Source organism: Poecile atricapillus, chromosome 13, assembly GCF_030490865.1.
Source record: "Poecile atricapillus isolate bPoeAtr1 chromosome 13, bPoeAtr1.hap1, whole genome shotgun sequence".
Lineage (NCBI taxonomy): Eukaryota > Metazoa > Chordata > Aves > Passeriformes > Paridae > Poecile > Poecile atricapillus.
In genome coordinates this window covers 1,589,168-1,615,994 of record NC_081261.1, presented here as the reverse complement: position 1 = coordinate 1,615,994, position 26,827 = coordinate 1,589,168, and the positions used below count along the sequence as shown (strand labels likewise).

General features: G+C 52.0%; 2 protein-coding genes across 5 annotated transcripts in view; both read left to right on the top strand.

Annotated features, from left to right (window-relative positions):
- The first annotated feature begins 6,762 nt into the window (after positions 1–6,762).
- LOC131584019 (sulfate transporter-like) lies at positions 6,763–11,086 on the top strand. 4 transcript variants are annotated; one of them, XM_058848741.1, is made up of 3 exons: positions 6,763–6,868; positions 8,166–8,748; positions 9,437–11,086. In XM_058848741.1, exons 2-3 carry the CDS (start codon positions 8,179–8,181, stop codon positions 11,009–11,011), a joined length of 2,145 nt encoding a protein of 714 aa, XP_058704724.1. In that variant the 5' UTR covers positions 6,763–6,868; positions 8,166–8,178; the 3' UTR covers positions 11,012–11,086. The 4 variants fall into 4 exon arrangements, with proteins under 4 accessions (XP_058704724.1, XP_058704723.1, XP_058704727.1 ...); XM_058848740.1 differs by having other exon boundaries at positions 6,766–6,868; positions 8,003–8,748; XM_058848744.1 differs by having other exon boundaries at positions 6,772–6,868; positions 8,083–8,748.
- Positions 11,087–22,474: 11,388 nt separating this feature from the next.
- Positions 22,475–26,827, top strand: part of HTR4 (5-hydroxytryptamine receptor 4) — a 66,437-nt gene continuing 62,084 nt past the window's right edge. The window contains exon 1 of the mRNA XM_058848486.1: positions 22,475–22,656. The gene's annotated coding sequence lies outside the window, so the exon portion shown is untranslated. The remainder of the gene's footprint in view (positions 22,657–26,827) is intronic.

The window sequence follows — 26,827 nt, the reverse complement described above, 5'->3', positions numbered from 1 at the left end:
CTCCAGGACACTCTGCTGGCTCAGGGACAGCTCCTTGTCCCCCTGAACCCCCAGATCCTCTCCCCAGAGCTGTCCCCAGCCTGTGCTGCTCCCTGGGGTTGTTTCACCCTGGCAGAGCTTCAGGCAGTTCTTTTCCAACCTCTCCATCGTGGAGCAGAGCCCTCCTGCTCCTCCAGCTGTGTCAGCAGGGACCTGCTGGGGACACACCAATCATTCATCATTTATTACCAATTTTAAATTGATAATTAATTGTTACACAGCCCTGGGGGACAGCAGCAGAGCCAGGACTCCAACCTGACCCTGTGGCTCTGGGATCAGCCTGTCCTCCATCCTCTGCATCCTGGGCAGAGACACAAACCCACTGCTCTGCCTCAGAGGATGCTGCAGCTGGAAATTTGGGACAGAAAGGCCCAATTTTATTTTTCTTTTTGGGTTGGTATGTTTTTTTGTTGTTGTTGTTGGGGTTTTTTTGTTTTTCTTTGGGTTTTTTTTGTGTGTGTTTAAGTGGTGAGTCCCAGCCCCTGATTGCTGTGCCCCAGGCGTTTGTTGTGGCATGAATAACCAAAATCAGCGTGTGGGGACAGTGATGTGCCATGTGCCGGGGAGCAGCACCCTCCTGTGGGCCAGGCCTGAATTCCTGAGCTGTGGGAATGGCCGGGTTTGCTGCTACTCACACTTTACAATAGGTGTAGTTACAGCACCTGGTACTGCATACCCGGCCTTGCAAAATCGCTGCTGTGTGTTTTGGTGTTCCTTGAGATAAATCAAGCTGGGCCAGGGGAGGTTTGGGTTGGATTTTGGGAAAGGTTCTTCCCCCAGAGGGTGCTGGCCCTGCCCAGGCTCCCCAGGGAATGGTCCCAGCCCCGAGAGCTCCAGGAGAGCTTGGACAACACTCCAGGGATGCCCATGGTGGGATTTTGGGCCAGGAGCTGGACTTTGATGGTCCTTGTGAGTCCTTTCCCTTTATTCTGTGGTTCCATCCCAGGTTCTGCTTGCTCAGGTCATGGCCAGTAAGAGCCAGAAAAACCTGTGAGCAGCAGTGAGGGCAGTTCTGGGCAGCTCCTGTGACATTGTGGCTGCAAACATGTCCTTGAGTTATGGAAAACACTTTCCTGGCCCAGCATGGCTCAGCTTTTACCTGAGGATGCCTTTTACCTTAGGGGACCTCCATGCACAGGCTGCAATTTCTGTCTTGGTGCCAACAACAGAGTGAAAGGAGCGCTGGGGTGTGGGGAGTGCCCGCAGGAGCTTCCTCCTGGAAAGCAGAGAACAACCTTTACCTCCAGCAAAACGAGCCTGGTTCACAGCTGAGACAAGCAGGTTTAGCCTAACCTAACCTGCTGCCAGCTTTTACCTGTGCTGCTTTAGGCTCTGCCTTACCTGGGTTAACTGAGCCTTGCCATCCACGCTGCTGCACCTGGTGGGAGCCCCCAGCCCCATCTCCTGCCTCGGGGGGCTGCTTGGGACAGGAGTCCCAGGGCTCCAGCCCCTTCAGAACCCTCCACACAAACTTCTCAGTGCTTTGTTACAGCTTTTGCAGCACTTCCTCAGGAAGAAGCTTCACCACCACTGTTCCCAAACCTCTTGACTCCCACCACACCCTGTGACAGCATCCCAGTGTTTGAGTGGTGGGAAAAAGCTTCTCCTTCTGTTTAAAATCTGATGGAAGAGCCAATATTGTCACGTGGCAGGAGATTGGATTGGGTGTTAGGAGGAAGTTCTGCACTGGGTTGGAAGATCATCTCATTCCAAACACCTTCCACTGTCCCAGGTCAGCTCCAAGCCCTGTCCAAGCTGGATTTGGACACTTCCAGGGATGGGGCAGCTTTTCTGGGCCCCCTGTGCCAGGTCCTCACCCCCCAAACAATGACAGCCTGGGCTGGGTGCAACTCAGTATGAAATAGAAATGTGTTCTCCATGCTTTGACTCCACTGTATTCATCTGGAATCAATTTAACCTCTTTGCAGAGCCATTACAGCCCTTCCAGTAATTAACTGGATAATCTGGGAATGTGTCAAGCAGGGAAAAACCTGGGGACAGCAACAAGGGGCAGCAAAAGCTGGTAAGGAATTAATTTCATCCTTGTTGTATAAAGACAAAATGTTCCCCAAAACCTCTGGAGCTGATGTGCTTGGCTCTTTTTTTTTCCCATCTTCCAGGAGTGAAAATATTCTTTATTGCTGTTTATTTGTAGTTCCCCTGCTCCCTCTCAGCCCCCACATACAGTCCCAGGGGCAGTGACATTTTTGGCCTCTCAGTATTTGTGTTATCTTTGCCCTGTTGGAGCCCCTGCCAGCGAACAGGGGGGTGCAAAAACTGCTCTGTTTCCTGGGATGTGTTATCTCTTGCAGAAATGCAAATAATTCCTTTCCAAGAAACAACTGGAGAGGTTCTGTTCAGCTTTTTTTTTCCCTTGGCTACTTCTGTTGCATTTTGCCATCTCAGCAGTGGCACCAGTTCTGGGCTTGTCTCATTTTCCTTGTTTTCCCCTTAAAAAAAGATGCTGTTTTGCATTAAATACATTTCAAGTGAAGCTGACCTGGCAGCCATCCTGTCCAACCCCCCAGCTGAAGGTGAGGAAAAGCATCTCTCTTAACCTGGCACCTTTACCTGGCTCACTCCTATTTTTATTTACTTTTTTTAATAAAAATTGTGATCTAAGTGCTGGGGAGCAGTGGGTGCAGCCACATCCTAAGTCAGGCTGGCCCTGAGAGGCTTCCAGAAGCCAAATAATCACAAATGTATTTACAAACCCTAAAGCAAACCAGGACCCCTTTGTGCAGAGCAGTTAAACCCGAGGAAAACTGGAGGTGCCAACACTAAAACAAAAGGGAATCATTGACACAGCAGCACAGAGTTCAACTTGCTGCATTTACCTGTTGCAAAATGCCTGGATAACAATCACAGACACAGGAAATTCCATGATTTTTGCTAACTTGGAGCTGGAAACAGCGGCTGCTGTTCCCACATTTCCTTGTACCTGGAGCTTGTCTGCTCTGCTCTGTTTCTCACCAGGCTGCAGATGGATGATGGATGGATGGATGGATGGATGGATGGATGGATGATGGATGGATGATGGATGGATGGATGGATGATGGATGGATGATGGATGATGGATGATGGATGGATGATGGATGATGGATGGATGATGGATGATGGATGATGGATGGATGGATGGATGGATGATGGATGATGGATGATGGATGGATGGATGATGGATGGATGGATGGATGATGGATAATGGATGGATGATGGATGGATGGATGATGGATGATGGATGGATGATGGATGATGGATGGATGGATGGATGGATGGATGGATGATGGATGGATGGATGATGGGTGGATGGATGATGCATGATGGATGGATGGATGATGGATGGATGGATGGATGGATGATGGATGGATGATGGATGATGGATGGATGGATGATGGATGGATGGATGGATGATGGATGGATGGATGATGGATGGATGGATGGATGGATGATGGATGGATGATGGATGGATGATGGATGGATGGATGGATGGATGATGGATGATGGATGGATGATGGATGGATGATGGGATGGATGATGGATGGATGATGGATGATGGATGATGGATGGATGGATGGATGGATGGATGATGGATGATGATGGATGGATGGATGGATGATGGATGGATGGATGATGGATGGATGATGGATGGATGATGGATGATGGATGGATGGATGGATGATGGATGGATGGATGATGGATGATGGATGGATGATGGATGATGGATGATGGATGGATGGATGGATGGATGATGGATCCATGGATGGATGATGGATGGATGATGGATGATGGATGATGGATGGATGATGGATGGATGATGGATGGATGGATGGATGGATGGATGGATGATGGATGGATGATGGATGGATGGATGGGATGGATGGATGGATGGATGGGATGGATGGATGATGGATGATGGATGGATGATGGATGGATGGATGGATGGATGGATGATGGATGGATGGATGGATGGATGATGGATGATGGATGGATGGATGGATGGATGATGGATGGATGGATGGATGATGGATGATGGATGGATGATGGATGGATGGATGATGGATGGATGGATGGATGATGGATGGATGGATGGATGATGGATGGATGGATGGATGGATGATGGATGGATGATGGATGATGGATGATGGATGGATGGATGGATGATGGATGATGGATGATGGATGGATGATGGATGGATGATGGATGGATGATGGATGGATGATGGATGGATGATGGATGGATGATGGATGGATGGATGGATGGATGGATGGATGGATGGATGGATGGATGGGATGGATGGATGTTCAATTGCTCACACTCCATGCCAGGAATAAAAACTTTGGATTTCATGCTCTGGAAAGCACAGGCAGGGTCCTGTCTCCACCTGCATTGTCCAAAATGGTCTGTGCAGCCCAGCCCAGCCCATGGAGCTGAACATGGAGCGAGTTTATAGTGGCAATAAAGAGCAAGGCTGGAAGAAGCTTTTGGAAACAAACTGTTCCAGCTGTGCTGACCTTGCATGGGGAAGGCAGCACAGCCCTGGGTGGCTCAAGGTCACCTGAAGGTCCCTGCTGGGTTTCATTTTTGTCATGCATTTCCCACAGAAAATGTGAAACTTTGGTGTTTTCTGCCCTTGCCTCACCTCATCCAGAAAATGGAATTGCAGAGATGTCACCAAGGGTGTTTTACAGCCCCTCTGCTGGGATGGAGGACGTGGAGTGGCCTCTCCTCAGTGCCCACAGCTGGAATTTCCAGCACAGAGAACCAAACTCACTGGGAAACCAGCGGGGACAGGGAGCTTGGGAACTGCAAAAAATCTGGAGTATTTTAAAGTATGGAATATATTGAAATAGATATTTATCATCTGAGTATACAAAAACAACTGGGAATTTGAACACAAGGAAGGGGAGAAAAAAGTTTTGGGGGAAGATGGCAGGGAAGGATTGGAGGCAGAAGCCTCAGAGAGGGGGAAGAGCTTCAAGGCTCTTCCCAAGCCCTATCAGGGCATAACGGAAATCTTAACAAATAAAAGAGCTCCAGAATATATAAATGAAGATGGAATTTGGAAAGAAAAGCAGCAGCAGGCAGTGGCAGCAGGCTGGAGGCTGAGGTAACCTAAATCCTGCCACGCAAGAAAAAGTGTTTGTCCCATTTTTGTGCTGGACAGGGCAGAGATCCAGAGATCCAGAGCTGGATCTTCCTAAATTAGATCAAACCCAAAGATGGATTGTGCTCAGCTGTGTCTCATCCCAGGGAACAATCAAAAGTCCAGCCTGGCCAGCTCTTCAATGGCTGACTCATCACTTCTTCAGTGAATTTCAAGATGAAGGATCCATAGAGAAAATGGAAATTTGGGTAATTTGTGAGGGAAGAAAATGGAAAAAGAAAATGAGTGAGTAGAGACCACATCATCCAGGCCAAGGCACAAAATGAGCTGTAACTAGGAAGTGTACAAAGTGTGAAAGGATCATCCCAGCACAGGAGGAATGAGGAGGCCAAGGAAAGATGGAGTGAGATTCTGAGAGCAGGGGAAGGGAGAGGGGAACTCTCAGCTGTGCACCTGGAAATCCACGAGCTCTGGAGGAATGGCAGGGGAAAGAGAATTGATATAAATAGATAAAAACATGGAGCAGCTGCCTCCTTAGCATGTGCTCTCATTTTCTCCTGCTGCCAGAGAACACGGGTGTTTCTTATTTATTTACTCCTAATTACCGAGATCCAGACTTCCCCTGATGAGATAAATGTAGCTCAGGATGCTGCTTTTCCCCTTCTCTTCCCTCAGGGTGTATCCCCAGCAGATACATCCAAACCCTGTGGAAATTCCACCTCTCCATCCCCACTCCAGCTCTCCCAGTGCCCCCTGTGCTCTCAGCCCCCTCTCCAAGGAAAGGCCTTGTCTGGCAGGCATTTATCCATGGGGCATGGAACAACCAAAAAATCTGGATTAGCTCAATGGAAAAGAGATGGAAAAGAAGGAGACAGAGCAAGGGGAGTGGGGGTGTGTGCTGAGAGGTCTGGTGGAGGTTGTTGGCACAGCTGCCAAGGGCAGAGCAGTTCCAGCTGGTATTTATGAGGCTGCTCTTTCCATTCAGGGTGATGAACAGTCCTTTTTTTCCTGGCTGCTGGTGCAATTGCTCACCTTTACCAAATAATACGACCCTGCTCTTCTCCCAGTTGTGTTTCTGCACAGCAAAGCCCCTTGTTACGTGTGCTGGTCTCTAAAAGGCTCTGCAAAATGTGAATTGTGTAGATTTGGCACATCCAAAGTTCTGCTGTCTCCCTGAAATAACCTGTGGCACCACAGCTTTGCTCTCTGCTTTACAGAGCCTGTGTGGGGGAAAAACTGCCAGGAAAGGAAACTCGTTCTGGAACGAGCTTTGCTTCTTGGTTTTTGGCACAAAAGCTTGTCCAGAATAGATGAAAACCTGAGCAGAGAAGCCCAGCAGGACCTGAGCTCGCTCAGTTCAGGGAGGGGCAGAGCAGAGAGGTTTTTTCCATCATTCCCCTTGTTTAGCAAACACTTCTCCAGATCCAAGCAATCCTCTTATCTGGCAGGACCACTTCTCTGAGCCCCTTCAATCATTCTTGGTGTCCAGGAGGAGTTGTCAGCCAAAATACCCTCTCAGCATGGTGTTTGTTTCCCAAACACAGCTCTGTTGGGTGGCTGCACCATCTCCAGCAGCTGATAAAAGAGCCATGGCTTGGTTCAGGAGCTCAGATCCCGAGGGAAGAGGCTCCTGGGCCAGGTTTCCCTGTGCCCAGGGGGTGCTGCAGGTCTGTCCCCAGGGGAGAAGCCCCAGGTGGGGAGGGAACACCCAACTTTTGGCCAGAGGTAAGAATGGGGATTAACTCCAGTTCCTGGAGCAGCTCTGCTCATCTGCTGCCCTTGGCATTTATTCCAAATCCTGCACTTTGGTTTCATGATTCAGTTTTAGGGTTTTCAGGCAGGTACCTGAGCTCTTGGGCACCACAAGAGTCAGACTTGGTGATGTGTGAGGGCAGGGGAATGGGATTTCTCCTCACCCCAGTTCATTCCCAAACCACAGCCTGGGTCTCCCCTCAGGAGTGTTTTTTTCTCTGTCTGTCCTTCAGTTCTCACAAAAAGGTGCTTTTGTTGCAGCTGCATTTTGACTGAAAAGCTTGGAAGGTGTCTCTGTTTCTTAACCAGCCTGAAAAAGCAGGATGGTTTCATTCTGCAGATGGGAGCCCTTGTTTGATGCAAGCCACTGGTGAAATTTAAAATTATGTAGTGTTGAAGGGAAAATTAATTTGCAAATTAATCACACAAATAATTATTTCCCTTATTAATAACTAATTAATAATACTAAATAATAAGAAATAATATTATATATTCTATATAATTATCTATACTATTTATTATCTATAATTACAATTATTATAATATTAATTATAAATTAATTAATTGATTACCTTACCCACATCTTGGTTCCTAAAGTATCCCTTGGAATATCTTAACATTTCCAAAATAAGTTTTTTGCCTAAGTAGCAGTGTCTCAACAGCAGTCAGAGTTCTTGGAGGAGTTTTAGTTTCAGTGAAATTTCACTGAAATTCAGTGAAGTTCAGTGAAGAGGGATGGGGAGGGAGCACGGGGGGTGACCCCTGATTTGGGGGTTGGGGTTAATCAAGTCCATAAATGACAACAAACAAATCAACCTTGGGAAAATGCTTTTGTTTGATTTGTCTGAGGTTATTTCCCACACAGCCAGGACTCTGATTTCTTCAGGCAGAAAAGCCCGTCTTTATTGCACAGCTCTTAATTTATAGGGATAAAATGTGTTAAATTTTTATAGGGATAAAATGTGTTAAATTGCCTGACTGTACACTGGCACTCATTTTATTGGTCAGTAAGTGGCCAGGGTGTATAAATATCAAATCTCTCTATTTTTCCTTAGTTTACATATTTTCCTCATGATTCTCATGGGACAGATTTTGTTGTTGTTACAGGTGCAGCCTATTTTTCTTTACAAGAATAGATTGTTATGCAAACTGATTCTCCTTTGATTCTTTCTGATGGGAACCTGCAGCTGTTAATTCAGCAGAGCAAGGCCCGATTTCACAAGGTTTTACTTTTCTGAGATTCCTCCTGATGTGCTCATTTCTGCCTTAGCTGCGCTGGGGCCATGGAGGACACGTCCAGCAAAGCTCAGGAGGCTCCTGCCACTTTTATCACCCTGGAGGAGCAGGAGCCCCGAGGCTGCAGCAGCAGCAGGGAGCTGATCCTGGAGCGAGCCAGAGCTGCCTGCAGCTGCAGCCCCCGATGCCTGGGCAGTTCCCTGCGCCGGCTGCTGCCCGTGCTGGAGTGGCTGCCCCGCTACAGCCCCCGCACCCAACTGCTCGGGGACGTCGTTTCGGGGCTCCTGGTGGGGATTGTGGCCATCCCTCAGTCCATCTCCTACTCCCTGCTGGCCAACCAGGACCCCATCTACGGCATCTACACCAACTTCTTCTGCAACATCATCTACGCGGCCACGGCCACGTCGCGCCACGCCAGCGTGGGCTCCTTCGGGGTGCTGTGTCTCATGGTGGGGCAGTCGGTGACGCGCCACCTGCAGCTGGCAGGGTACGGGGACAGCGGTGCTGCCCTCGGGGACAACTCCAGCTCCCCCAGGAACGGGACAGAGGCCTGTGACAGGAGCTGCTACGCCATCACCGTGGCCCTCTCCTTGAGCTTTCTGGTTGGTCTTTACCAGGTACAAGCGTTCGCTCTTGTGCTGTTTCCTCCTAGGGGTTTCTCCAAGCTCGAGATCTCTGAGTGTTGGTTCAGACTTAGGAGTCCCGAGAAACATTTCTAGACCCTGACAGCCTTGAATCTCTGTGAATGCAGTGATTTTAAAAGTGCAGACACAGCTGAATGGGGGGTGGTTTCCTCCAGCCAGGTCCTGGAAGTGTCTGACACATCCTCAGGATCAGACACGGCAAGAGAAGAGAAGGATCTGTGAACCACCTTCCCACCAGCTCAGTCCTGCAGCTTAGAGCAAGGACCACCCTCAAGGGCCCTGGCACTGTCCCCACTGCCTAGGCCGAGCTGTCACTGAGCAGTTCCAGGATTTTCCACTGGGACCGTGGATTCCAAATCCAAAATCCCAAATTCAGAGCATCACAAATGAGTGATGCCCAGAGCTGCTCTGTGGGGGCTGCTTGTGAGGAGGCAGCAGCAGGGACAGATCCCCAGTCACAGAGAAGCGTTAAAGGTGGCTCTCTCTAGTTTTCCATACCCCAGATTAACTCCTGGAGACAAATTCCTCACGTGGAATGCTCAGCACATCCACAGACAGCGCTACCCCAGTAGCCAGGGCTGCTAAAGCGGCAGCAAAGTGACACCAAGCACCAGCCACCCCTTGCAGCCCATGCTAAAGCTGTGGCTGGTTCTCTTTTCAGGTCCTGCTGGGGCTTTTACAGATGGGCTTCGTGGCTGTCTACCTGTCAGAGCCTCTGCTGGGGGGCTTCGTGACCGGCTCCAGCCTCACCATCATCACCTCCCAGATGAAATATCTGCTGGGCCTGAAAATCCCTCGTCACGAGGGGGTGGGCTCCTTCATCCTCACCTGGGTGGACCTTTTCAGGCACATCCACAGCACCAACATCTGTGACCTGCTCACCAGCCTGGTGGCTTTGGCCATCATAGTGCCCGTCAAGGAGCTCAACGAGCGCTACAAGGAGAGGATGAAGGCCCCGTTCCCCATCGAGCTGCTGGTGGTCATCGTAGCCACGGTCGTCTCCCACTACTTTAACTTTGAGCAGCGCTACCAGGCCGCTGTGTGTGGGGACATCCCCACGGGTTTCAGGAAGCCCACTGTCCCTGACAGCAGCCTGTTTCCCAGCCTGGCACTGGACGCTCTGCCCATCGCTGTCATTGGCTTCGCCATGACCGTGTCCCTGGCAGAAATCTTCGGCAAAAAGCACGGCTACGCCGTCAGCGCCAACCAGGAGATGATCGCCATCGGCATGTGCAACCTCATCCCTTCCTTCTTCTACTGCTTTGCCAGCTCTGCTGCCCTGACCAAGACGCTGCTGAAGGAGTCCACGGGGAGCCAGACCCAGGTGTCGGGGCTGGTCACCTCCCTGGTGCTGCTGCTGGTGCTGCTGTGGATCTCCCCGCTCTTCTACTCGCTCCAGACCTCCATCCTGGGGGTGGTCACCATCGTCAACCTGCGGGGCGGCCTCAGCAAGTTCCGGGACACCCCCAGGATGTGGCAGCTCAGCAAGCTGGACACGGTGGTGTGGTGGGCAACCATGCTGTGCTCCACGCTGGTCACCACGGAGATCGGGCTCCTCGTGGGCGTTTGCTTCTCCCTGCTCTGCATCATCTTCCGCACGCAGAGACCCCGGGCCACGCTCCTGGGCAAGGTCAGCAACAGGGAGATCTACGAGGACCAGGCCACCTACAAACAGCTCAGCAGCATCGCCAACATCAAAATCTTCCGCTTCGAGTGCTCCCTCTACTACGTCAACAAGGATTATTTCAGGGCTGTGCTGTACCAGAAAACCGGGGTCAATCCCGTGCTGCTGGCCACCAGCCACCCCGGCCCGGGGGCCACCACAGACACAGGCAGCAGCAGGAGCTCTGGGGATGGGTTTGGCTGCCTGAAGCAGGCCAGGAGAAGGGCTGAGACACCTCCAGCCCGTCCCCCCTGCAGGGACATGCACACCCTAATCCTGGACTGCGGGGCCATGCAGTTCATAGACACCGCGGGGCTCTCTGTGCTGAAGGAGACGCACCACGACTACCTGGGGGTGGGGGTCCAGGTGCTCCTGGCCAACTGCAACCCCTCCATCCGCCGGCAGCTCCGGGAGGGAGGCTGGGCCGGCCAGGCAGGCACTGGGGGCCAGCTGCCCTTCCACAGCATCCACGATGCCGTGCAGTTTGCTGAGCGCTGCCACCGCGGGGACAGCAGGGACGCACAGGCTGCTCTCCCCGAGCCCGGAGATGTGAACTTGCAGGTGTCTTTGTAGCCCTGGTGCGAGGAAAGGCTTCCAAAGGGAGCAGGTTCGGTGTTTGGGCCACCAGAGAGAGCAGGAGGGGCTGGGATGGGGCAGAAGGGTCAGAGAGGGGTTTGGGGAGGGCTGAGCACGGGAGGATGCTCGGGATGGGGCAGAAGGATCTGGAAGGGGTTTGGGGAGGGCTGAACACGGGAGGATGCTCGGGATGATGCTCGGGATGGGACAGAAGGATCTGGAAGGGGTTTGGGGAGCGCTGAGCACGGGAGGATGCTCGGGATGGGGCAGAAGGATCTGGAAGGGGTTTGGGGAGCGCTGAGCACGGGATGATGCTCGGGAGGATGCTCGGGATGGGGCAGAAGGATCTGGAAGGGGTTTGGGGAGGGCTGAGCACGGGAGGATGCTCGGGAGGATGCTCGGGATGGGGCAGAAGGATCTGGAAGGGGTTTGGGGAGGGCTGAGCACGGGAGGATGCTCGGGATGGGGCAGAAGGATCTGGAAGGGGTTTGGGGAGGGCTGAGCACGGGAGGATGCTCGGGAGGATGCTCGGGATGGGGCAGAAGGATCTGGAAGGGGTTTGGGCAGAGCTGAGCACGGGAGGATGCTCGGGATGGGGCAGAAGGATCTGGAAGGGGTTTGGGGAGGGCTGAGCACGGGAGGACGGGGGAGCTGCGCCTGCCCCCCGTGGGCGCTGGGGGGCGCGAGTGAGCCACGTGCGGGGCCGGGAATTGCCGGGAATTCGGGAAGGGACCCCAAAACTCACCCCAATCCACCCCTGCCATGAGAGGGACCCCAAAACTCACCCCATTCCACCCCTGCCATGAGAGGGACCCCAAAACTCACCCCAATCCACCCCTGCCATGACAGGGACCCCAAAACTCACCCCAATCCACCCCTGCCATGAGAGGGACCCCAAAACTCACCCCAATCCACCCCTGCCATGAGAGGGACCCCAAAACTCACCCCATTCCATCTCTGTCATGAGAGGGACCCCAAAACTCACCCCAATCCACCCCTGTCATGAGAGGGACCCCAAAACTCACCCCAATCCACCCCTGCCATGAGAGGGACCCCAAAACTCACCCCATTCCATCTCTGCCATGAGAGGGACCCCAAAACTCACCCCAATCCACCCCTGCCATGAGAGGGACCCCAAAACTCACCCCATTCCACCCCTGCCACTGCAGGGGCCGTGAGCATCATCCCATTCCCAAAAGAAATCCAGCTGGAGGGAACTGTGGCTTGGAAGCCCAGGGACGGGAGACTGCTGTAAATAAAGTGTGTGGAAAAGGAATCCCGTGGCTGTGCTGAGGAAAATGCCTTTTTGTGCTTAAAAGATGATTTCAAATGGGTTTAAAAATTATTTTAAACGGTGTGCCCGGCTGTTTGCAGTCCTTGGGGCAAGGCTGTGCCGGGGGGGCTGAACAAAGATCTCCTGGCAGGGAGGGATGGATATTTGTGCTCCGGGTGTGGGTGGGATGCAGATCCCAGGAGCTCTTTCCAAGGACCCTCTCAGGCCATCCCAGCATGAGGAAACTCCCCAGGGAGTTACAGAACAAAGAGGAGTGGGGCAGTTCAGGGGCTCAAGAGCCAGGTAGTAAAAACCTCCTGACCCCCCTTCCCCTTTTGAGCAGCATTGCTTTACAAGACTGTTTATGGAGAAACTTAAACTGTTTTAGTTAGACTTTAGAGGCATTTACGGTCTCAGTGGGGTCATAAAGGCACAGCAGGAAATAAATCCAGTGCTGGTAATTCCCTGGCACAGCCTGGTGCAATCCAGAGCAGAGATCCTGCCGTGGGACACGGATCATCGTGTGGGCAACTGGGACAATGCCACAGAGGTACCCAGCAGATGTCAGGGGTGATAATCTCCTTCCCTGTCCTCTGCAGCACCTGGGATCCTGCTGACAACCCTCGCCCTTCCTGCTTTCCCAGCTCTCCCATCCCACCAGCTCCAGCATCCCCTTCCAGCCCACGGGTCAAACAACCCCAGTGCTCCTCCTGTCCCCACCCTCTGCCAGGGCACTCGAGGAGAATTGCTATTTTTATATCACTTTCTGTGAAGAGGCCCAGGGCTGTAAATGCTACAGGGGAGGGACAAATGACACGGTCCAAGGTCAGTTTATGAGCAGAGCTGTGGCCTCCATCACTTGGGTCTCCTGGAGGAGGCAGATGAGAGCAGGAAGGGGCAGTTCCTGGGGGTGGAAAGGCTCCTGCTGAGGACACCAGCCCGAGTTCCCCTGGTTGCCAAAGTTCCAGCTGGGGACCGGCCCCAGGAGCCGTCCCAGAGCCAAAGGCTGCACCCCAGGATCCCTCCTGGAGCTTCCCCAGGGGCTGAGGAAGGGCCAGGCAGCTGAAAGGAAATGTTATCCCCCCTGGTAAGCAGCTCACCTGTTCTCCTCCTTCCTCTGCCCCCTGCCAGGCTGTGGCTCTATAAATACTCCAGCAGTGTGATAAAGAGAGGATTTGCTGCTGAGGCTTTGTCAGCCGCAGTGGGAGCTGACTGTGCAACTGTTAATTATGGCTCAGCAGCAGCTGGACAGGTTTAAATCCTTTTGATGCTTTGAAATGTTCCCTCTGGGGAAGTTTAAGGAGTAAAGGTTGTGGCTGGTGCTGATTGCTTCCCCTCTGGAGAGTGTTGGAGACACTGATTGCTGCACAGAGGGTTCTTCTCCTCACTCCCAGTGCCTGCTCCTGGAAAAAACACCCCCAAGAAGTTGCTTCTGCAGCTCTCTAACTGCTGTAAAGCAATTAATGTGCTGCCAGCATGTGCTTATCTGCCCATGTGCACTTCCCCAGCAGACAAAACTGAGCTGGAGAGAGAAAGCAGGGAGCTGCAGGTGATGGCACTGGATTTCCTGGGATAAAAGTCAAGGTTAGGGACAGTTCATGCATCACTGGAGATGCCTTGGTGACAGCAGAGAGTGGCTTGGGAGAAGCTGTGGGCTCTTGCAGAGGGACAGAAAAAGAGGAAGGACAGGATGAGATGATCTGAGGAGGAAAATCACTCTGGGTAAAATTCTTGCAGTGTCCAGGATCCTCACAGGCAGCAGCTGTGGTCTCTGTGATCTCCTACAAAAGAGAGGAGTCAGCCCAGGGACTGGGAAATCTTCCTGGAATCGCTGCTTTGCCACTGAACTGGCTCTGTCCTTTCCCCTCTCCCATCCTGGACAGAACCAATTTGTCCCACTTTGTGTCTGATGCTTTTCTGCCTTTCATGAAGGAATCTCCTTTCCTCAGGAGCCCCCTGCTCCCCCTGGGCCCAGCCCAGGCTCTGCAGTGACAAATCCTGCTGTCCCCTGTCACTGCCCAGGAACTGACAGCCACTCCCTGCCTGGTGATGCTCCTTCCTCCTCCCACCTTCCACCTCCAGGGATGGGCGCTCCCTGGGCAGTTCCAAGCACCCTTTCCATGAGGGAATTCCTCCTGGCTGAGGGAAGCAGGGGCAGGACACGGACATGACACAGCCCAGGGCTCTGCTCTGCCCCCCTGGCACCCTCCTGGTTAATTCGTGTCCTGTGCTCTCCTTGGAGATAATTGCTGGCAATAAGAACAACAAATACTTTAATTGCCAAAATTAAAAATAACGAAGGAATCAGAGCCTGGAGGAGATTGGATGCTCAGCTGGAGGGAGATTCCCTGGAACAAGGCCAGAATTGCAAAGGGGAGGTCGTGGTCCAGCTCAGGCAGTGTCACCATGAGGGGCACAAGAGGAGCAGAGAGAGGTTTGTGCCCCCTTGTTTGGCAGCAAGGAAACTCCTCCAGGAGAGCCCAAAAAGGCTCAAAGAAAGGCAGGAAGAAGGAGGAGATAAATGGCAAGGAAAGGAATTTAAAACCCCTGAATGAGGAGGGGGTGAGTTTAGAGCACGAGCATTAAACTGGGCTCCAGTTCCACCTGCACTGGAGCAGCTCTGCTCATCTGCTGCCCTTGGCATTTATCAAAAATCCTGCACTTTGGTTTCATGTTTCAGTTTCAGGGTTTTCAGGTAGGTACCTGAACTCTTGGGCACCACAACACTTCATGGAGATGGCTGTTGCATCTTTAAAATAAAAAAAAAAGTGTATAACCCACATAGTTATAGAAAAAGAGCTACAGAAAAGGTGCCCTTTTTAAAGTCTAAAGGCTGAAAAAAAGAGCGCAGCAAGAAGAAAATGTCTCTTTTGTTTTCTTTCTTTGGTGACTGGGGAGTGTTTTAGCAGGTACAATTGTGGTTTCTATATAAAGATTAAATGTATTGTAAAATACCTGCCGAGCCAGGCAGCAGCTGAGGCTCCCAGGCAGGCAATGGATAACAGATCCCAAAGTTCACCAGAGCAAGGCAGAAATAAAAGTGCTGAATGCTGACATCTCCAGGTTTTTTCTATTTCAGACCATCCTCACCAAGGAATCTGTGTTTTCTACATTACATTAATTCATCATTTTTAGAGAAAAGGGCGTTTAATTGGACCTTTGAGCTCCCAAATATTTCCTGTGAAGGTGTCAGCTGGCCCTGGGGTGTCCCCTGCCTGCCCTGCTGTGTCCTGGATCACACGGGGATGGGATTTATCTGCTTTATCCCGAAATGATGGGAGCCCAAGGCAGGCAGGGCAGGTGAGAGGTGACCTGAGTGTCACCTGCCACAGGCTGGCACTGTTGTGTCACACGGTCCTGCTGTCCCTGCCCTGGGGATGCCTTGGGCTCTGTGGCTGGAGCACAAGCAACCACAACTGATTCTTTCTCTTTTTTCCTCTTTCTGGTCACTCTAGAAGCTGCATTCCTCAGAGAGGAATCCCAGCAGCTGCTGCTGAAAGGTGATTTCCTCTTGCTGAGCCCAGCCCATCCTCCTGTGCCCTTTCAGTTTAAAATATCTGCTGTGGCTGGGAAGCTGCAGAATGACTTTCCCTTCAAGGTTTTGTGCATGGTGCTGTGAATTTTGCCCAGACCAGGGTGGAAGCTGTAGAAAGGAGGTGTGAAAATAACTGAAGGTTAAATGTGGCACAAGAGGTGACTTGAGTTTGGGTGGGGAACTCATTGGTGTTTGTTTCCTGGAAGGAAATATTCAAATATTTCAAATACTGAATTGGAAGGGCAAATACTGAATTGTCTTCTGCATTTACTGGATCCAGGGCTGGCTGTGCAAACCCCAGCTGTGCCTTTGAGTCCCAGCCAGAGAGGGGAAAAGCCCCATGTCCATCTTATCAAAGCCTGGCCTAAACCCGTGGGTAGCACAGCTCGGGGATGGGCAGCTCTGGCTTAACTCCCATCCTGCAGATCCCTGGATGCATCCTGGAAACACAAAGGGAATGTGAGGAAGCACCGTGCTGGGAAGGGGAGCCCTGGCAGGAGCTGAGCTCAGGATCCAGTGCCCTGGGTTGGTTTCACCTCTGGAGGTTGGCAGGGAGGGTTTGAAAAGCACCTGCACCACTTTGAACAGCTCTGAAGAAATAATTCTCCTTTTACCGTTCCCATCTGAAGGTTTTTTGATAGGGAATTAATAACCAGAAATGATGTTATCCCAAACCTGTCCCAAACCTGTCCCAAACCTGTCCCAAACCCGTCCCAAACCTGTCCCAAACCTGTCCCAAACCCGTCCCAAACCCGTCCCAAACCCATCCTAAACCATCCCAAACCATCCCAAACCATCCCAAACCATCCCAAACCATCCCAAACCATCCCAAACCATCCCAAACCCATCCTAAACCATCCCAAACCATCCCAAACCATCCCCAACCATCCCAAACCATCCCAAACCATCCCAAACCATCCCAAACCATCCCAAACCCATCCCAAACCATCCCAAACCATCCCAAACCCATCCCAATCCCATCCCAAACCATCCCAACCCATCCCAACCCATCCCAAACCATCCCAAACCATCCCAAACCATCCCAAACCATCCCAATCCCATCCCAAACCATCCCAAACCATCCCAAACCATCCCAAACCATCCCAAACCATCCCCAACCATCCCAAACCATCCCCAACCATCCCAAACCATCCCAAACCATCCCAAACCCATCCCAAACCATCCCAAACCCATCCCCAACCATCCCAACCCATCCCAACCCATCCCAACCCATCCCAACCCATCCCAAACCATCCCAAACCATCCCAAACCATCCCAATCCCATCCCAAACCATCCCAAACCCATCCCAAACCATCCCAATCCCATCCCAAACCATCCCAAACCATCCCAAACCATCCCAAACCATCCCAATCCCATCCCAAACCATCCCAATCCCATCCCAAACCCATCCCAAACCATCCCCAACCATCCCAAACCATCCCAAACCCATCCCCAACCATCCCAAACCATCCCAAACCATCCCAACCCATCCCAACCCATCCCAAACCATCCCAAACCATCCCAAACCCATTCCAAACCATCCCAAACCATTCCAAACCATCCCAAACCATCCCAAACCATTCCAAACCATCCCAAACCATCCCAAACCATCCCAAACCCATTCCAAACCATCCCAAACCATCCCAAACCATCCCAAACCCATCCTAAACCATCCCAAACCATCCCAAACCCATCCCCAACCAACCCAACCCATCCCAAACCATCCCAAACCATCCCAAACCCATCCCAAACCATCCCAATCCCATCCCAAACCATCCCAATCCCATCCCAAACCCATCCCAAACCATCCCCAACCATCCCCAACCATCCCAATCCCATCCCAAACCTGTCCCAAACTCATCCCAAACCATCCCAAACCATCCCAAACCATCCCAAACCATCCCAAACCATCCCAAACCCATCCTAAACCATCCCAAACCCATCCCAAACCATCCCAAACCCATCCCAAACCATCCCAAACCCATCCCCAACCATCCCAAACCAACCCAAACCTATCCCAAACCATCCCAAACCATCCCCAACCATCCCAAACCCCAAACCCATCCCAAACCATCCCAAACCCATCCCCAACCATCCCAAACCATCCCAATCCCATCCCCAACCATCCCAAACCATCCCAAACCCATCCCAAACCCATCCCAAACCATCCCAAACCATCCCAAACCATCCCAATCCCATCCCCAACCATCCCAAACCATCCCAACCCATCCCAAACCATCCCAACCCATCCCAAACCATCCCATACCATCCCAAACCATCCCAAACCCATTCCAAACCATCCCAAACCATTCCAAACCATCCCAAACCATCCCAAACCATTCCAAACCATCCCAAACCATCCCAAACCATCCCAAACCCATTCCAAACCATCCCAAACCATCCCAAACCATCCCAACCTATCCCAAACCATCCCAAACCATCCCCAACCATCCCAAACCATCCCAACCCATCCTAAACCCATCCCCAACCATCCCAAACCCGTCCCAAACCATCCCAAACCCATCCCAAACCATCCCAAACCATCCCCAACCATCCCAAACCATCCCAAACCATCCCAACCCATCCCAAACCCATCCCAAACCATCCCAAACCATCCCAAACCATCCCAACCCATCCCAAACCCATCCCAAACCCATCCTAAACCATCCCAAACCCATCCCAAACCATCCCAAACCCATCCTAAACCATCCCAAACCATCCCAATCCCATCCATCCTCTGGCTGGCCACGCTCAGACGGGACTTTTGTCACACCGTGAGGGGACAAATGCCAGCACCCAGCGCTGGGGGTGTCCTGTCTGGGCAGAGCTGATGTGCAAATCCAGGCTGAGTCCAAGGAGAGGAGTCCTCCAGCAGAGGAGACTCTGCAAGGGTTAACCTGACAGCAAACATCTCATTCAGCCCAGCAAAGAGCAGAAAAATTACTCAGCTTTAATCCACTTTGTCTCCAGAAATATTCCATAAAAGAGGGGGGAAATAAATTCAGGGGGGGCTTGTGGGCATCCTGAGAGCAGAAAAAGAGGTAAAATGAATCCTATCAATAATCCATGATGAATGATTCATCTCAGCAGCTCTCTTATTCACAGGCACATCAGTTATCTGTATTCACACGGAATTACTGCCTCATCTGCATGGAAATGAGGAAATTCCACATCCTGGGAATTCATCCCTGTGCTCCACCACCTCCGGAGGAAAGCTCCAGAGGCAGAGGTGGCACCGCTGTCCCCAGTTCCCCACACTCGGGTCCCCCTCTTTTCCCAGGAAAAAGGGAAATACTTCCTTCTCAAATAAAGTTATTTATTTTAGAATAAGTAATTTTCTATTTAAAAAGCTATAAAAAATTTAAATGTTATATTTAAATGATAATGTAATGTAATGTAATGCAATATAATGTAATATAATGTAATATAATATAACATAATATAACATAACATAATGATATGATATGATATGATATGATGTAATATAATATGATATAATATAAAATAATACAACACAATACAATACAATACAATACAATATAATATAATATAATATAATATAATATAATATAATATAATATAATATAATATAATATAATATAATATAATATAATATAATATAATATAATATAATATAATATAATATAATATAATATAATATAATATAATATAATATAATATAATATAATATAATATAATATAATATAATATAAATGTTGATATAATATTTATTATCTATTAATAGATAATAAGTAGAGTAGATCAGATCCCTGCAAACAGGGAGAGCTCCTACCACAGATGGCAGAATTGGATTATTTAAAAACCTGTCAGGAATCACCAGGGTGAATCTCTTCTTCCTGATCCTTTGTTTTGGGCTGGTCCCCAGCTGGGCTTGGCTGAGCACCTTCAGCAGGAATCTGGGAATGTGAATTCCTGGCAACCCAGAGGGTTGTGGGAATGTGAAGAGAGGAGGAGGTGGTGACAACAGAGCCAAAATTCTGTGTAAGGACAAGCATCAACCCAGCTTCATTCAGCTGCAGACCTGAGTTTTTCTCCTGCCTCTCCTCTGATGGCCCCCAGAAAATCCAGCCCCTGGGAAATCCCAGGAATTCAGCTGCTGCATCCTGATTTCCAGCTGAGCTCTGGGTACCAATTGCCGCTGTATCCCAGGATCAGCGGGGGGATCTCGGAGAGAGAGGGGGAAAGCTTGCATTGAGAATGGAATTGAAGGAAAGTTCTTTCCCAGCGGAGTGGGAGGCTGCGTGATCCAGCAGTGGCTAAAACCCTCGGAAACTCCGTGTATTCCATAAAATCCCTCCCACGGAAGGAGAGCACGGAACAGACCCAAAGCTGCTCTCTGGGGCTGGATTTCTGTCCCTCTCTGCTCCTGGAGGGGCAGCAGGGATGCAGAGCAGGGATGGAGCTACACCTGCAGCAGCAAAGGCAGCGAATTCCTCTGCAGAGTGACTGTGATTCAGTCCCGATGAATCACTCAGCCACTCTCTTTCCCAAGCAGATCTCGGGATTCATCATTGTTAGAGCAGGAAGAAAAAGAGGAGGGGAGGAAAAATAGAAAAAAAAAAATCCCCAAAAATCCAAAAAAGCTTTATCTCCCTCTCTAAGCCTTTCCAATTTTCCTGTTTAAAAATTTAATTCCATTTTTTTAGGCATCCCATTCAGGTGGAATGAACTTCTGTTAATCCTGGAGAGGAACCTGCATTAAGAGGAGGAGGGATGGGGTATGAGCACAGCTGGAGACAGCACTGGGACTCAGCACAGTCAGATCCAGAACAGCCAAAGATGGAAGGGGCTTGGGCTCTGCCTTCTCCAGGCACCAAATCCCTTCCCCTGAGCACTTTTAACCCTGCTCCAGAGCTGCTGGCCCTCAACCCACTCAAACATGGACAGAAGAGCACAGAAACCCATTTAACCTCAGCTCTCCCCCTCCTGCAAACTCAGGATGGGTTTGGCTCAGGGCTGCACACTCTGATTTTTCCCTTTTGTGCCATCAGGTTCCTTGGGAGCTGCTGCAGGAGATCCTGGCTGGGAACACCTTGAAGGGCGGGTGAGGAGCTGCTCTGAGCACTCAGATCTTGCCAGGAGGAACTGCAATTGTTTGCTCCACAAAGAGACATCAAACCACATTTATTTATATGTAAATTCAGCTTTACAGCTCGAGGCTACACTAATGAGTAGCTACCATTAGTGTCTGCTATTAGTAAATACTAATAATGCCCAGAAAAGTCACATTAGTCCCATGGAGAGGAAAATGAAGGCAAACCAAAATTGTTTCAGGAACTCTTTAACAGCTCCACCCAGACCAGCTTCATTCACTTTGGTCCTTTTGAGTCTGAGAAAATGCAGACTGTGGCAAGGTGTTTCTTCATGGATTGGATGTGTTTTACTTTTTGTTAATGTTATTCTTTCTCTGTCTTTCAGTTTCTATAGTGATGGACAAACACATGCAGCACACACGAGGCCTGCCAGCCTGGGTGGTGTTTGCCTGCACTGCCTGAAAGCACCACCAAATTTTTGAGAAATCCACTGAAAAAGCTTTGCCAAAACCCCCCAGATCTTAAAAAAACCGACTCCTATCAAACAAGTTGATAACATTTAATATCCATTGATGTTTTTGATGTATTTGGTCAGCAAGCAGCAGGTATTGCAGTTCTGTGGGTGCTCTGGTTTCTCCTGCATCCACACACGATTGGAGTTGTCCCTTTTCCATGGGTAAGGACCTGAGCTGTGATGACAGGACATGGAAATGCTCCAAAACAAATGATTCCTCCGAACCTGAGTATGCTCTGCATCTCCCTGTGAATCCAGTGGTCCAGAACAGTTCTGCTCTGAGAAACCCCAGCCTTGCAGTGACTGTACAAAGACACTTTGAAACCCCCAAACCCCAAACTGCAGCTCCAGGAGTGAAAGGTGAAGGTGGCCACACCTGGAGATGGAGCTGCTCAGATCCTGGGTTTATGCTCAGTCTGATATTTCAGTGGATGTTTTAAAAGTTCAGCTGATGAGCTGCTCGTGGTGTCCTGCTCTGCCAAGACTGAGCTTTGTTGAGGGTGTCAGGGCCAGATTTCAGCTGCCAAAGCTCCAATAATGTCAGAGGAGCTGGGCTGGTGCTGCAGCTGAAAAAGCCTTTGCAGTGTGCTTGGAAACACCGCCAATTTTTTGTTTGTTTTGAGAAATCCATTGAACGATCTTTGCCAAAACCCCTCAGATCTTTAAAAAGAGGCTCCTGTCGAGCGAGTTATAGTAACACGGGCTTGCTCCACTTCCCTTCTGCACACAAGCAAGCAAACCAAAACCACCGATGCCTGAAGTTGCTCGGAAAGCGAGGGAAAAGCATCAGCGAGAATTCACCGGGATAACGGCAGAGGTGCCCCTCCCGCAGCTCTCGCAGCGCTCCCGGGGCACACGGGGCGGGCTCGGGGCTGTTCTCTCGGGGGGGACGGTCCCGGTTTTCCCCGGGCGGGGCGGGGACAGGGCCGGGCATCCCCCGCTCTCCGTGCGGGGCGGGCCGGGGGCGGGCGCTGCCCGCGGAGCCACGGGCGGGAGCGCATCCCGCATCCAGGATCCGGGATCCCGCATCCCGCATCCAGCATCCCGGATCCCGCATCCCAGATCCCGCATCCAGCATCCCGGATCCCGGACCCCGCATCCCGCATCCCGCATCCAGCATCCCGCATCCCGGATCCCACACCCGGGCGGGCTGGAGGCTCCGCATCCCGCACCTGGGCAGCACCGACAGCCGTCCTGCCCCGCCAGGATGAGCGGCCCCGCCGGGGGAGCCGCGCCGGGCGCCGCGGGGCTCTGCCCCGGCCATGGTGAGCAGGAGGCGGCGGAGGAAGCGGGCGGACGGGGGGTCCGGTGGGGATGGTGGCAAACCCGCTCCGGGGACAGCTGTTCGCTGTCCTTGCCCTGGCAGCTGCCCTTGGGCAGCGGCGGGGATGATGCGGATGAGGGTGCGGTGTCCGATATCCCCCGGGTGCGGTGCCCGGTGTCCCCCGGGTGCGGTGCCCGATATTCCCCGGGTGCGGTGTCCGATATCCCCCGGGTGCGGTGTCCGATATCCCCCGGGTGCGGTGCCCGGTGTCCCCCAGGTGCGGTGCCCGGTGTCCCCCGGGTGCGGTGCCCGGTGTCCCCCGGTTCCCCAGCAGGGCCCCGGAGCACTCGGAGGCAGGGGAGGGAAGGTTGGTGCGTGTGTGGTCGCACAGGTAAAGGTGACAGAGAGCAGCGTCCGCCAGCGCTGGGATGTGCGGCTCCTGCGGCCAGCAAAGTGCTGGAATGGGCAGCACTGACCCGCGGGAGCACCGGGAGTGAGGATGGCAGGGAGCAGGAGCCCCTGGCACAGGGAGAATCACAGGGAGTGAGGATGGCAGGGAGCAGGAGCCCCTGGCACAGGGAGGGTCACCAGGAGTGAGGGTGGCAGGGAGCAGGAGCCCCTGGCACAGGGAGAATCACCGGGAGTGAAGGTGGCAGGGAGCAGGAGCCCCTGGCACAGGGAGAATCACCGGGAGTGAGGGTGGCAGGGAGCAGGAGCCCCTGGCACAGGGAGAATCACCGGGAGTGAAGGTGGCAGGGAGCAGGAGTCCCTGGCACAGGGAGGGTCACCGGGAGTGAAGGTGGCAGGGAGCAGGAGCCCCTGGCACAGGGAGAATCACAGGGAGTGAGGGTGGCAGGGAGCAGGAGCCCCTGGCACAGGGAGAATCACCAGGAGGGAGGATGGCAGGGAGCAGGAGCCCCTGGCACAGGGAGGGGAGGCTCGGCCGGCTCTGCACGAGTGGGAATCTTTGCTAAGTGAGGATGAATGACTGTCCCTGGCAATGTTCAAAGGACGGGCAGGCTGTGGCACCCGGGGACGTGGCTCAGTGGCGGCCCTGGCAGTGCTGGGGGAGCCGCTGGACTCGAGGATCTCAGAGAGGTTTTCCAACCCTCGGCGGTTCTGTGGTGAAGGAAGGTGTTTTCCAGGACTGGGGCAGCTCTGAGCTGTGCCAGTTGTGTCCCGGGGTCCAGAGTGCAAAGGCTCCACTCACACTGGAGTTCCCCAAGCTCTGTACCCACCCCAAGCTTGTGTCACTGAGGTTTAAGCATTTCGTTTTTGCTGAAGCTTGCTCAGAATTACCCCGGAGTGAGGGAAGCTCACAGGAGTCCTGCTCAAGCCTGGGTGCTTTGATTTGAGCGAGTTTGTGGATCTGACTCCGGGAGAGACAGAGCAGTGTCCCTTCCCCAGCCCCCTGAGGCACCTCCCCTTGCTCCAAAACAAACTCAGAAACTTGCTAGAAGGGTGAGTAATTAAAACATCACCCAGCTGCAAGTTTGTGCTGTTGAGGGTGGTGAGGAAGGAGCCAAGTCCTGGTTTGCCAGCTTTAGGCTCCCGGATAGCCTGGAGTGTGCTTTGAGATGTGTGATGTCATTATGACTTCATTTCTCCTTAAAACCAAAATACTTTCCTTTTAAATGGGAATATTGCCCAGTGTTTCTTGAAGGAGGATGATTTTTCTCTGTCCCCTGTTACTGCAGTTGGCTGGTGTCGCTTGGCAAAGGCAGGGTGGAGCTTTTTAGGAGATTATTTGGATTTTGTCAGTGTAGCAGAGGGACGGCCTGGCTGAGGTCATTCTCCAGGGAAGGTATCCAGGGATGTGCAGTGCCGTTCCCTGGGGGAAGAAGAGCTACAGGTGCACCCAGGGATGGGAGCATTCCCACCAGGAATGGGCAAGGAGCAGCAGCAGCTTCCTCTCCTCTGAGATCTTCCCTGTGCCTCTTCCCTGTGCCAGCCTGACCTTGGCTCTGCCAGCGCTGTCCAACGACGCCGTTGAAAAACAAACATGAGTCAGGCTGTGAGTGTGCTTAAATAATAACTTAAATAATAACTCCTTCCACACCAAGGGGTGTTTGTCTCATTTCCTCAAGCAGGCTCTGACCAGGGACAGACAGGAAGAGTTGAGTTTGCCCAGGACTTTGTAAACACCGATTTAAAAGTGAGAGCGCTCTGACTGAGCCTGTTGGCTCATTAAAGCCCCCTAGGAAGTCTCCAAATCATACATTCAGCTCCTCTGCACCAACTGTGCTCCTGCTTCTCCCTCTCCTCCTCCATCCTGGCATGCCTCGAGTTTTCCACGTTTGCTCCCCTTTTCCAGGTATTCCAGGGGGCAAGGGACAGGAGCCTGCCAGAACGGGGCTGAGCCCTTGGGGTGAGACGTGTCTGGAACTCGTGGAAGGAGTTCCCAGGTGAATTCAGGGGAGATGCAGCTGGATGTGGGACAGGGGTGCAGGAGCCTGTGCTGGGAGTGGGGATGAGGAGCAGCAGGTATTGCAGTTCTGTGGGTGCTCTGGTTTCTCCTGCATCCACACACGATTGGAGTTGTCCCTTTTCCAGGGGCAAGGACCTCAGCTGTGATGACAGGACATGGAAATGCTCCAAAACAAATGATTTCTCTGAACCTGAGTGTGCTCTGCATCTCCCTGTGAATCCAGTGGGATTCCCAGGAGATTCCCAGGAATTCTCAGGGAATTCTGTCCTCCTTTCCACACTGTCCTGCTCGGGGACACAGCAGGACAGGGGGACAAGGTGAGGACCACGGTGTCCTCTGTGGGGACTGTGCTTGCTGCTGTCCCCCAGTGCAGGAGGGGGATGGAATGAGGGCCAGGGAGGTGTGAGGAGGCAGAAGGCTGCCCTGCACATCACACTGCACGCTGTGGAAACCTTCCTGGGGTTTGTGTGGAAGCACAGCTGCTGCTGGAGGGAAAAGCAGGAGATTCCACCCTCCCAACTCCTGCTGGTGTGGGAAAGCAGGGCAGGACTGCCCCTGCTTGGGTTTGCTCACAGAGGCACAAATGGAAATAATCTGAGTCATTTCACTGAGGAGCCCCTCTGGCTTCAGCTGCCTGGGGATCCACGAGGACTCAGGCTGGGCCAGGGGAGGCTCAGGGTGGACAGCAGCAGGAATTTCCCCATGGAAAGGGAGCTCAGGCACTGGAAGTGCCCAGGGAGGGTTGGATCCCATCCCTGGAGGTGGCACTCAGAGCTCTGGGCTGGGGATGCAGCACAGCCTGGACTCAGTGGGCTGGGAGGGCTTTTCCCACCCAAATGATTCTGGGATTCTGTGACTGCAGGTGTAAATCCTGAGAACCCTGTGGCTGAAATCTGGGGTGAGAGTGCCGAGTTCAAGGGGTTAAAGAAATTCTCTCATGAGAACACTACTAATTAACATCCACTTAGGGCTTCCCTGGCCCATTTGCAGAAAGACACTGATGAGTGGTGAGTTAGAGGCTGTTCCCTGTTCTGGTCATCATTCCTGAGCCTCATTCCTCAGGTGTAGTCTCCATAGGTAGTCTCTAAAAGGAATTTCTTTCTAAAAATACCAATACAACACCCAATTAAATGGTGCCAATGTTTCCTTGTGAACCTGGCTGATTCCTGGAGGAAGCAGAGGGTGAAGAGCCTCGCTGTGGTACAGTTTATGGGAAAGGGGGGAAAGTGCTTCATGGCTCTTGCATTTAATTCCTTGCACTTCTGTTTCCTGGCATTCCCTGCTCTCCCTGCCACGTTTTTTTATGGGACTACCTTTATTATGTTATTATTTCCCAGGGAGATGTTACCTTTGCCTCAGCTGGGGCGGAGGGAGGGTTACCTCCCACCCACTGGATGTGTGGGGCTGGGAGGTGGGAGAGGGATGATCCACGTGCTTTTGCCTTCAGCTAACAGCAACCCAACCCCAGGATTTGCAAAGCAGCTGACTTTAATCTGGTCTTGTTGTGTAATTCCATTAGATTGATTTTTATTAGAAGCCATAATCTAATTCAGGCCCCCCTGAGCCCTGAGGAGTGGCTGCAGACGTGGGGTTACAGGGAGAGACACGGCCAGCAGGGCATGGGGGAAAGCAAATTACTCTGTGAGAGCACAAATGGGACCTGGGCAATTTGATGTGATTAGGGAAACAATTAGAGAAAATCGCTGGAGGTGCAGTCACCCTGTGGCTCCTCAGGAGGTGGTGC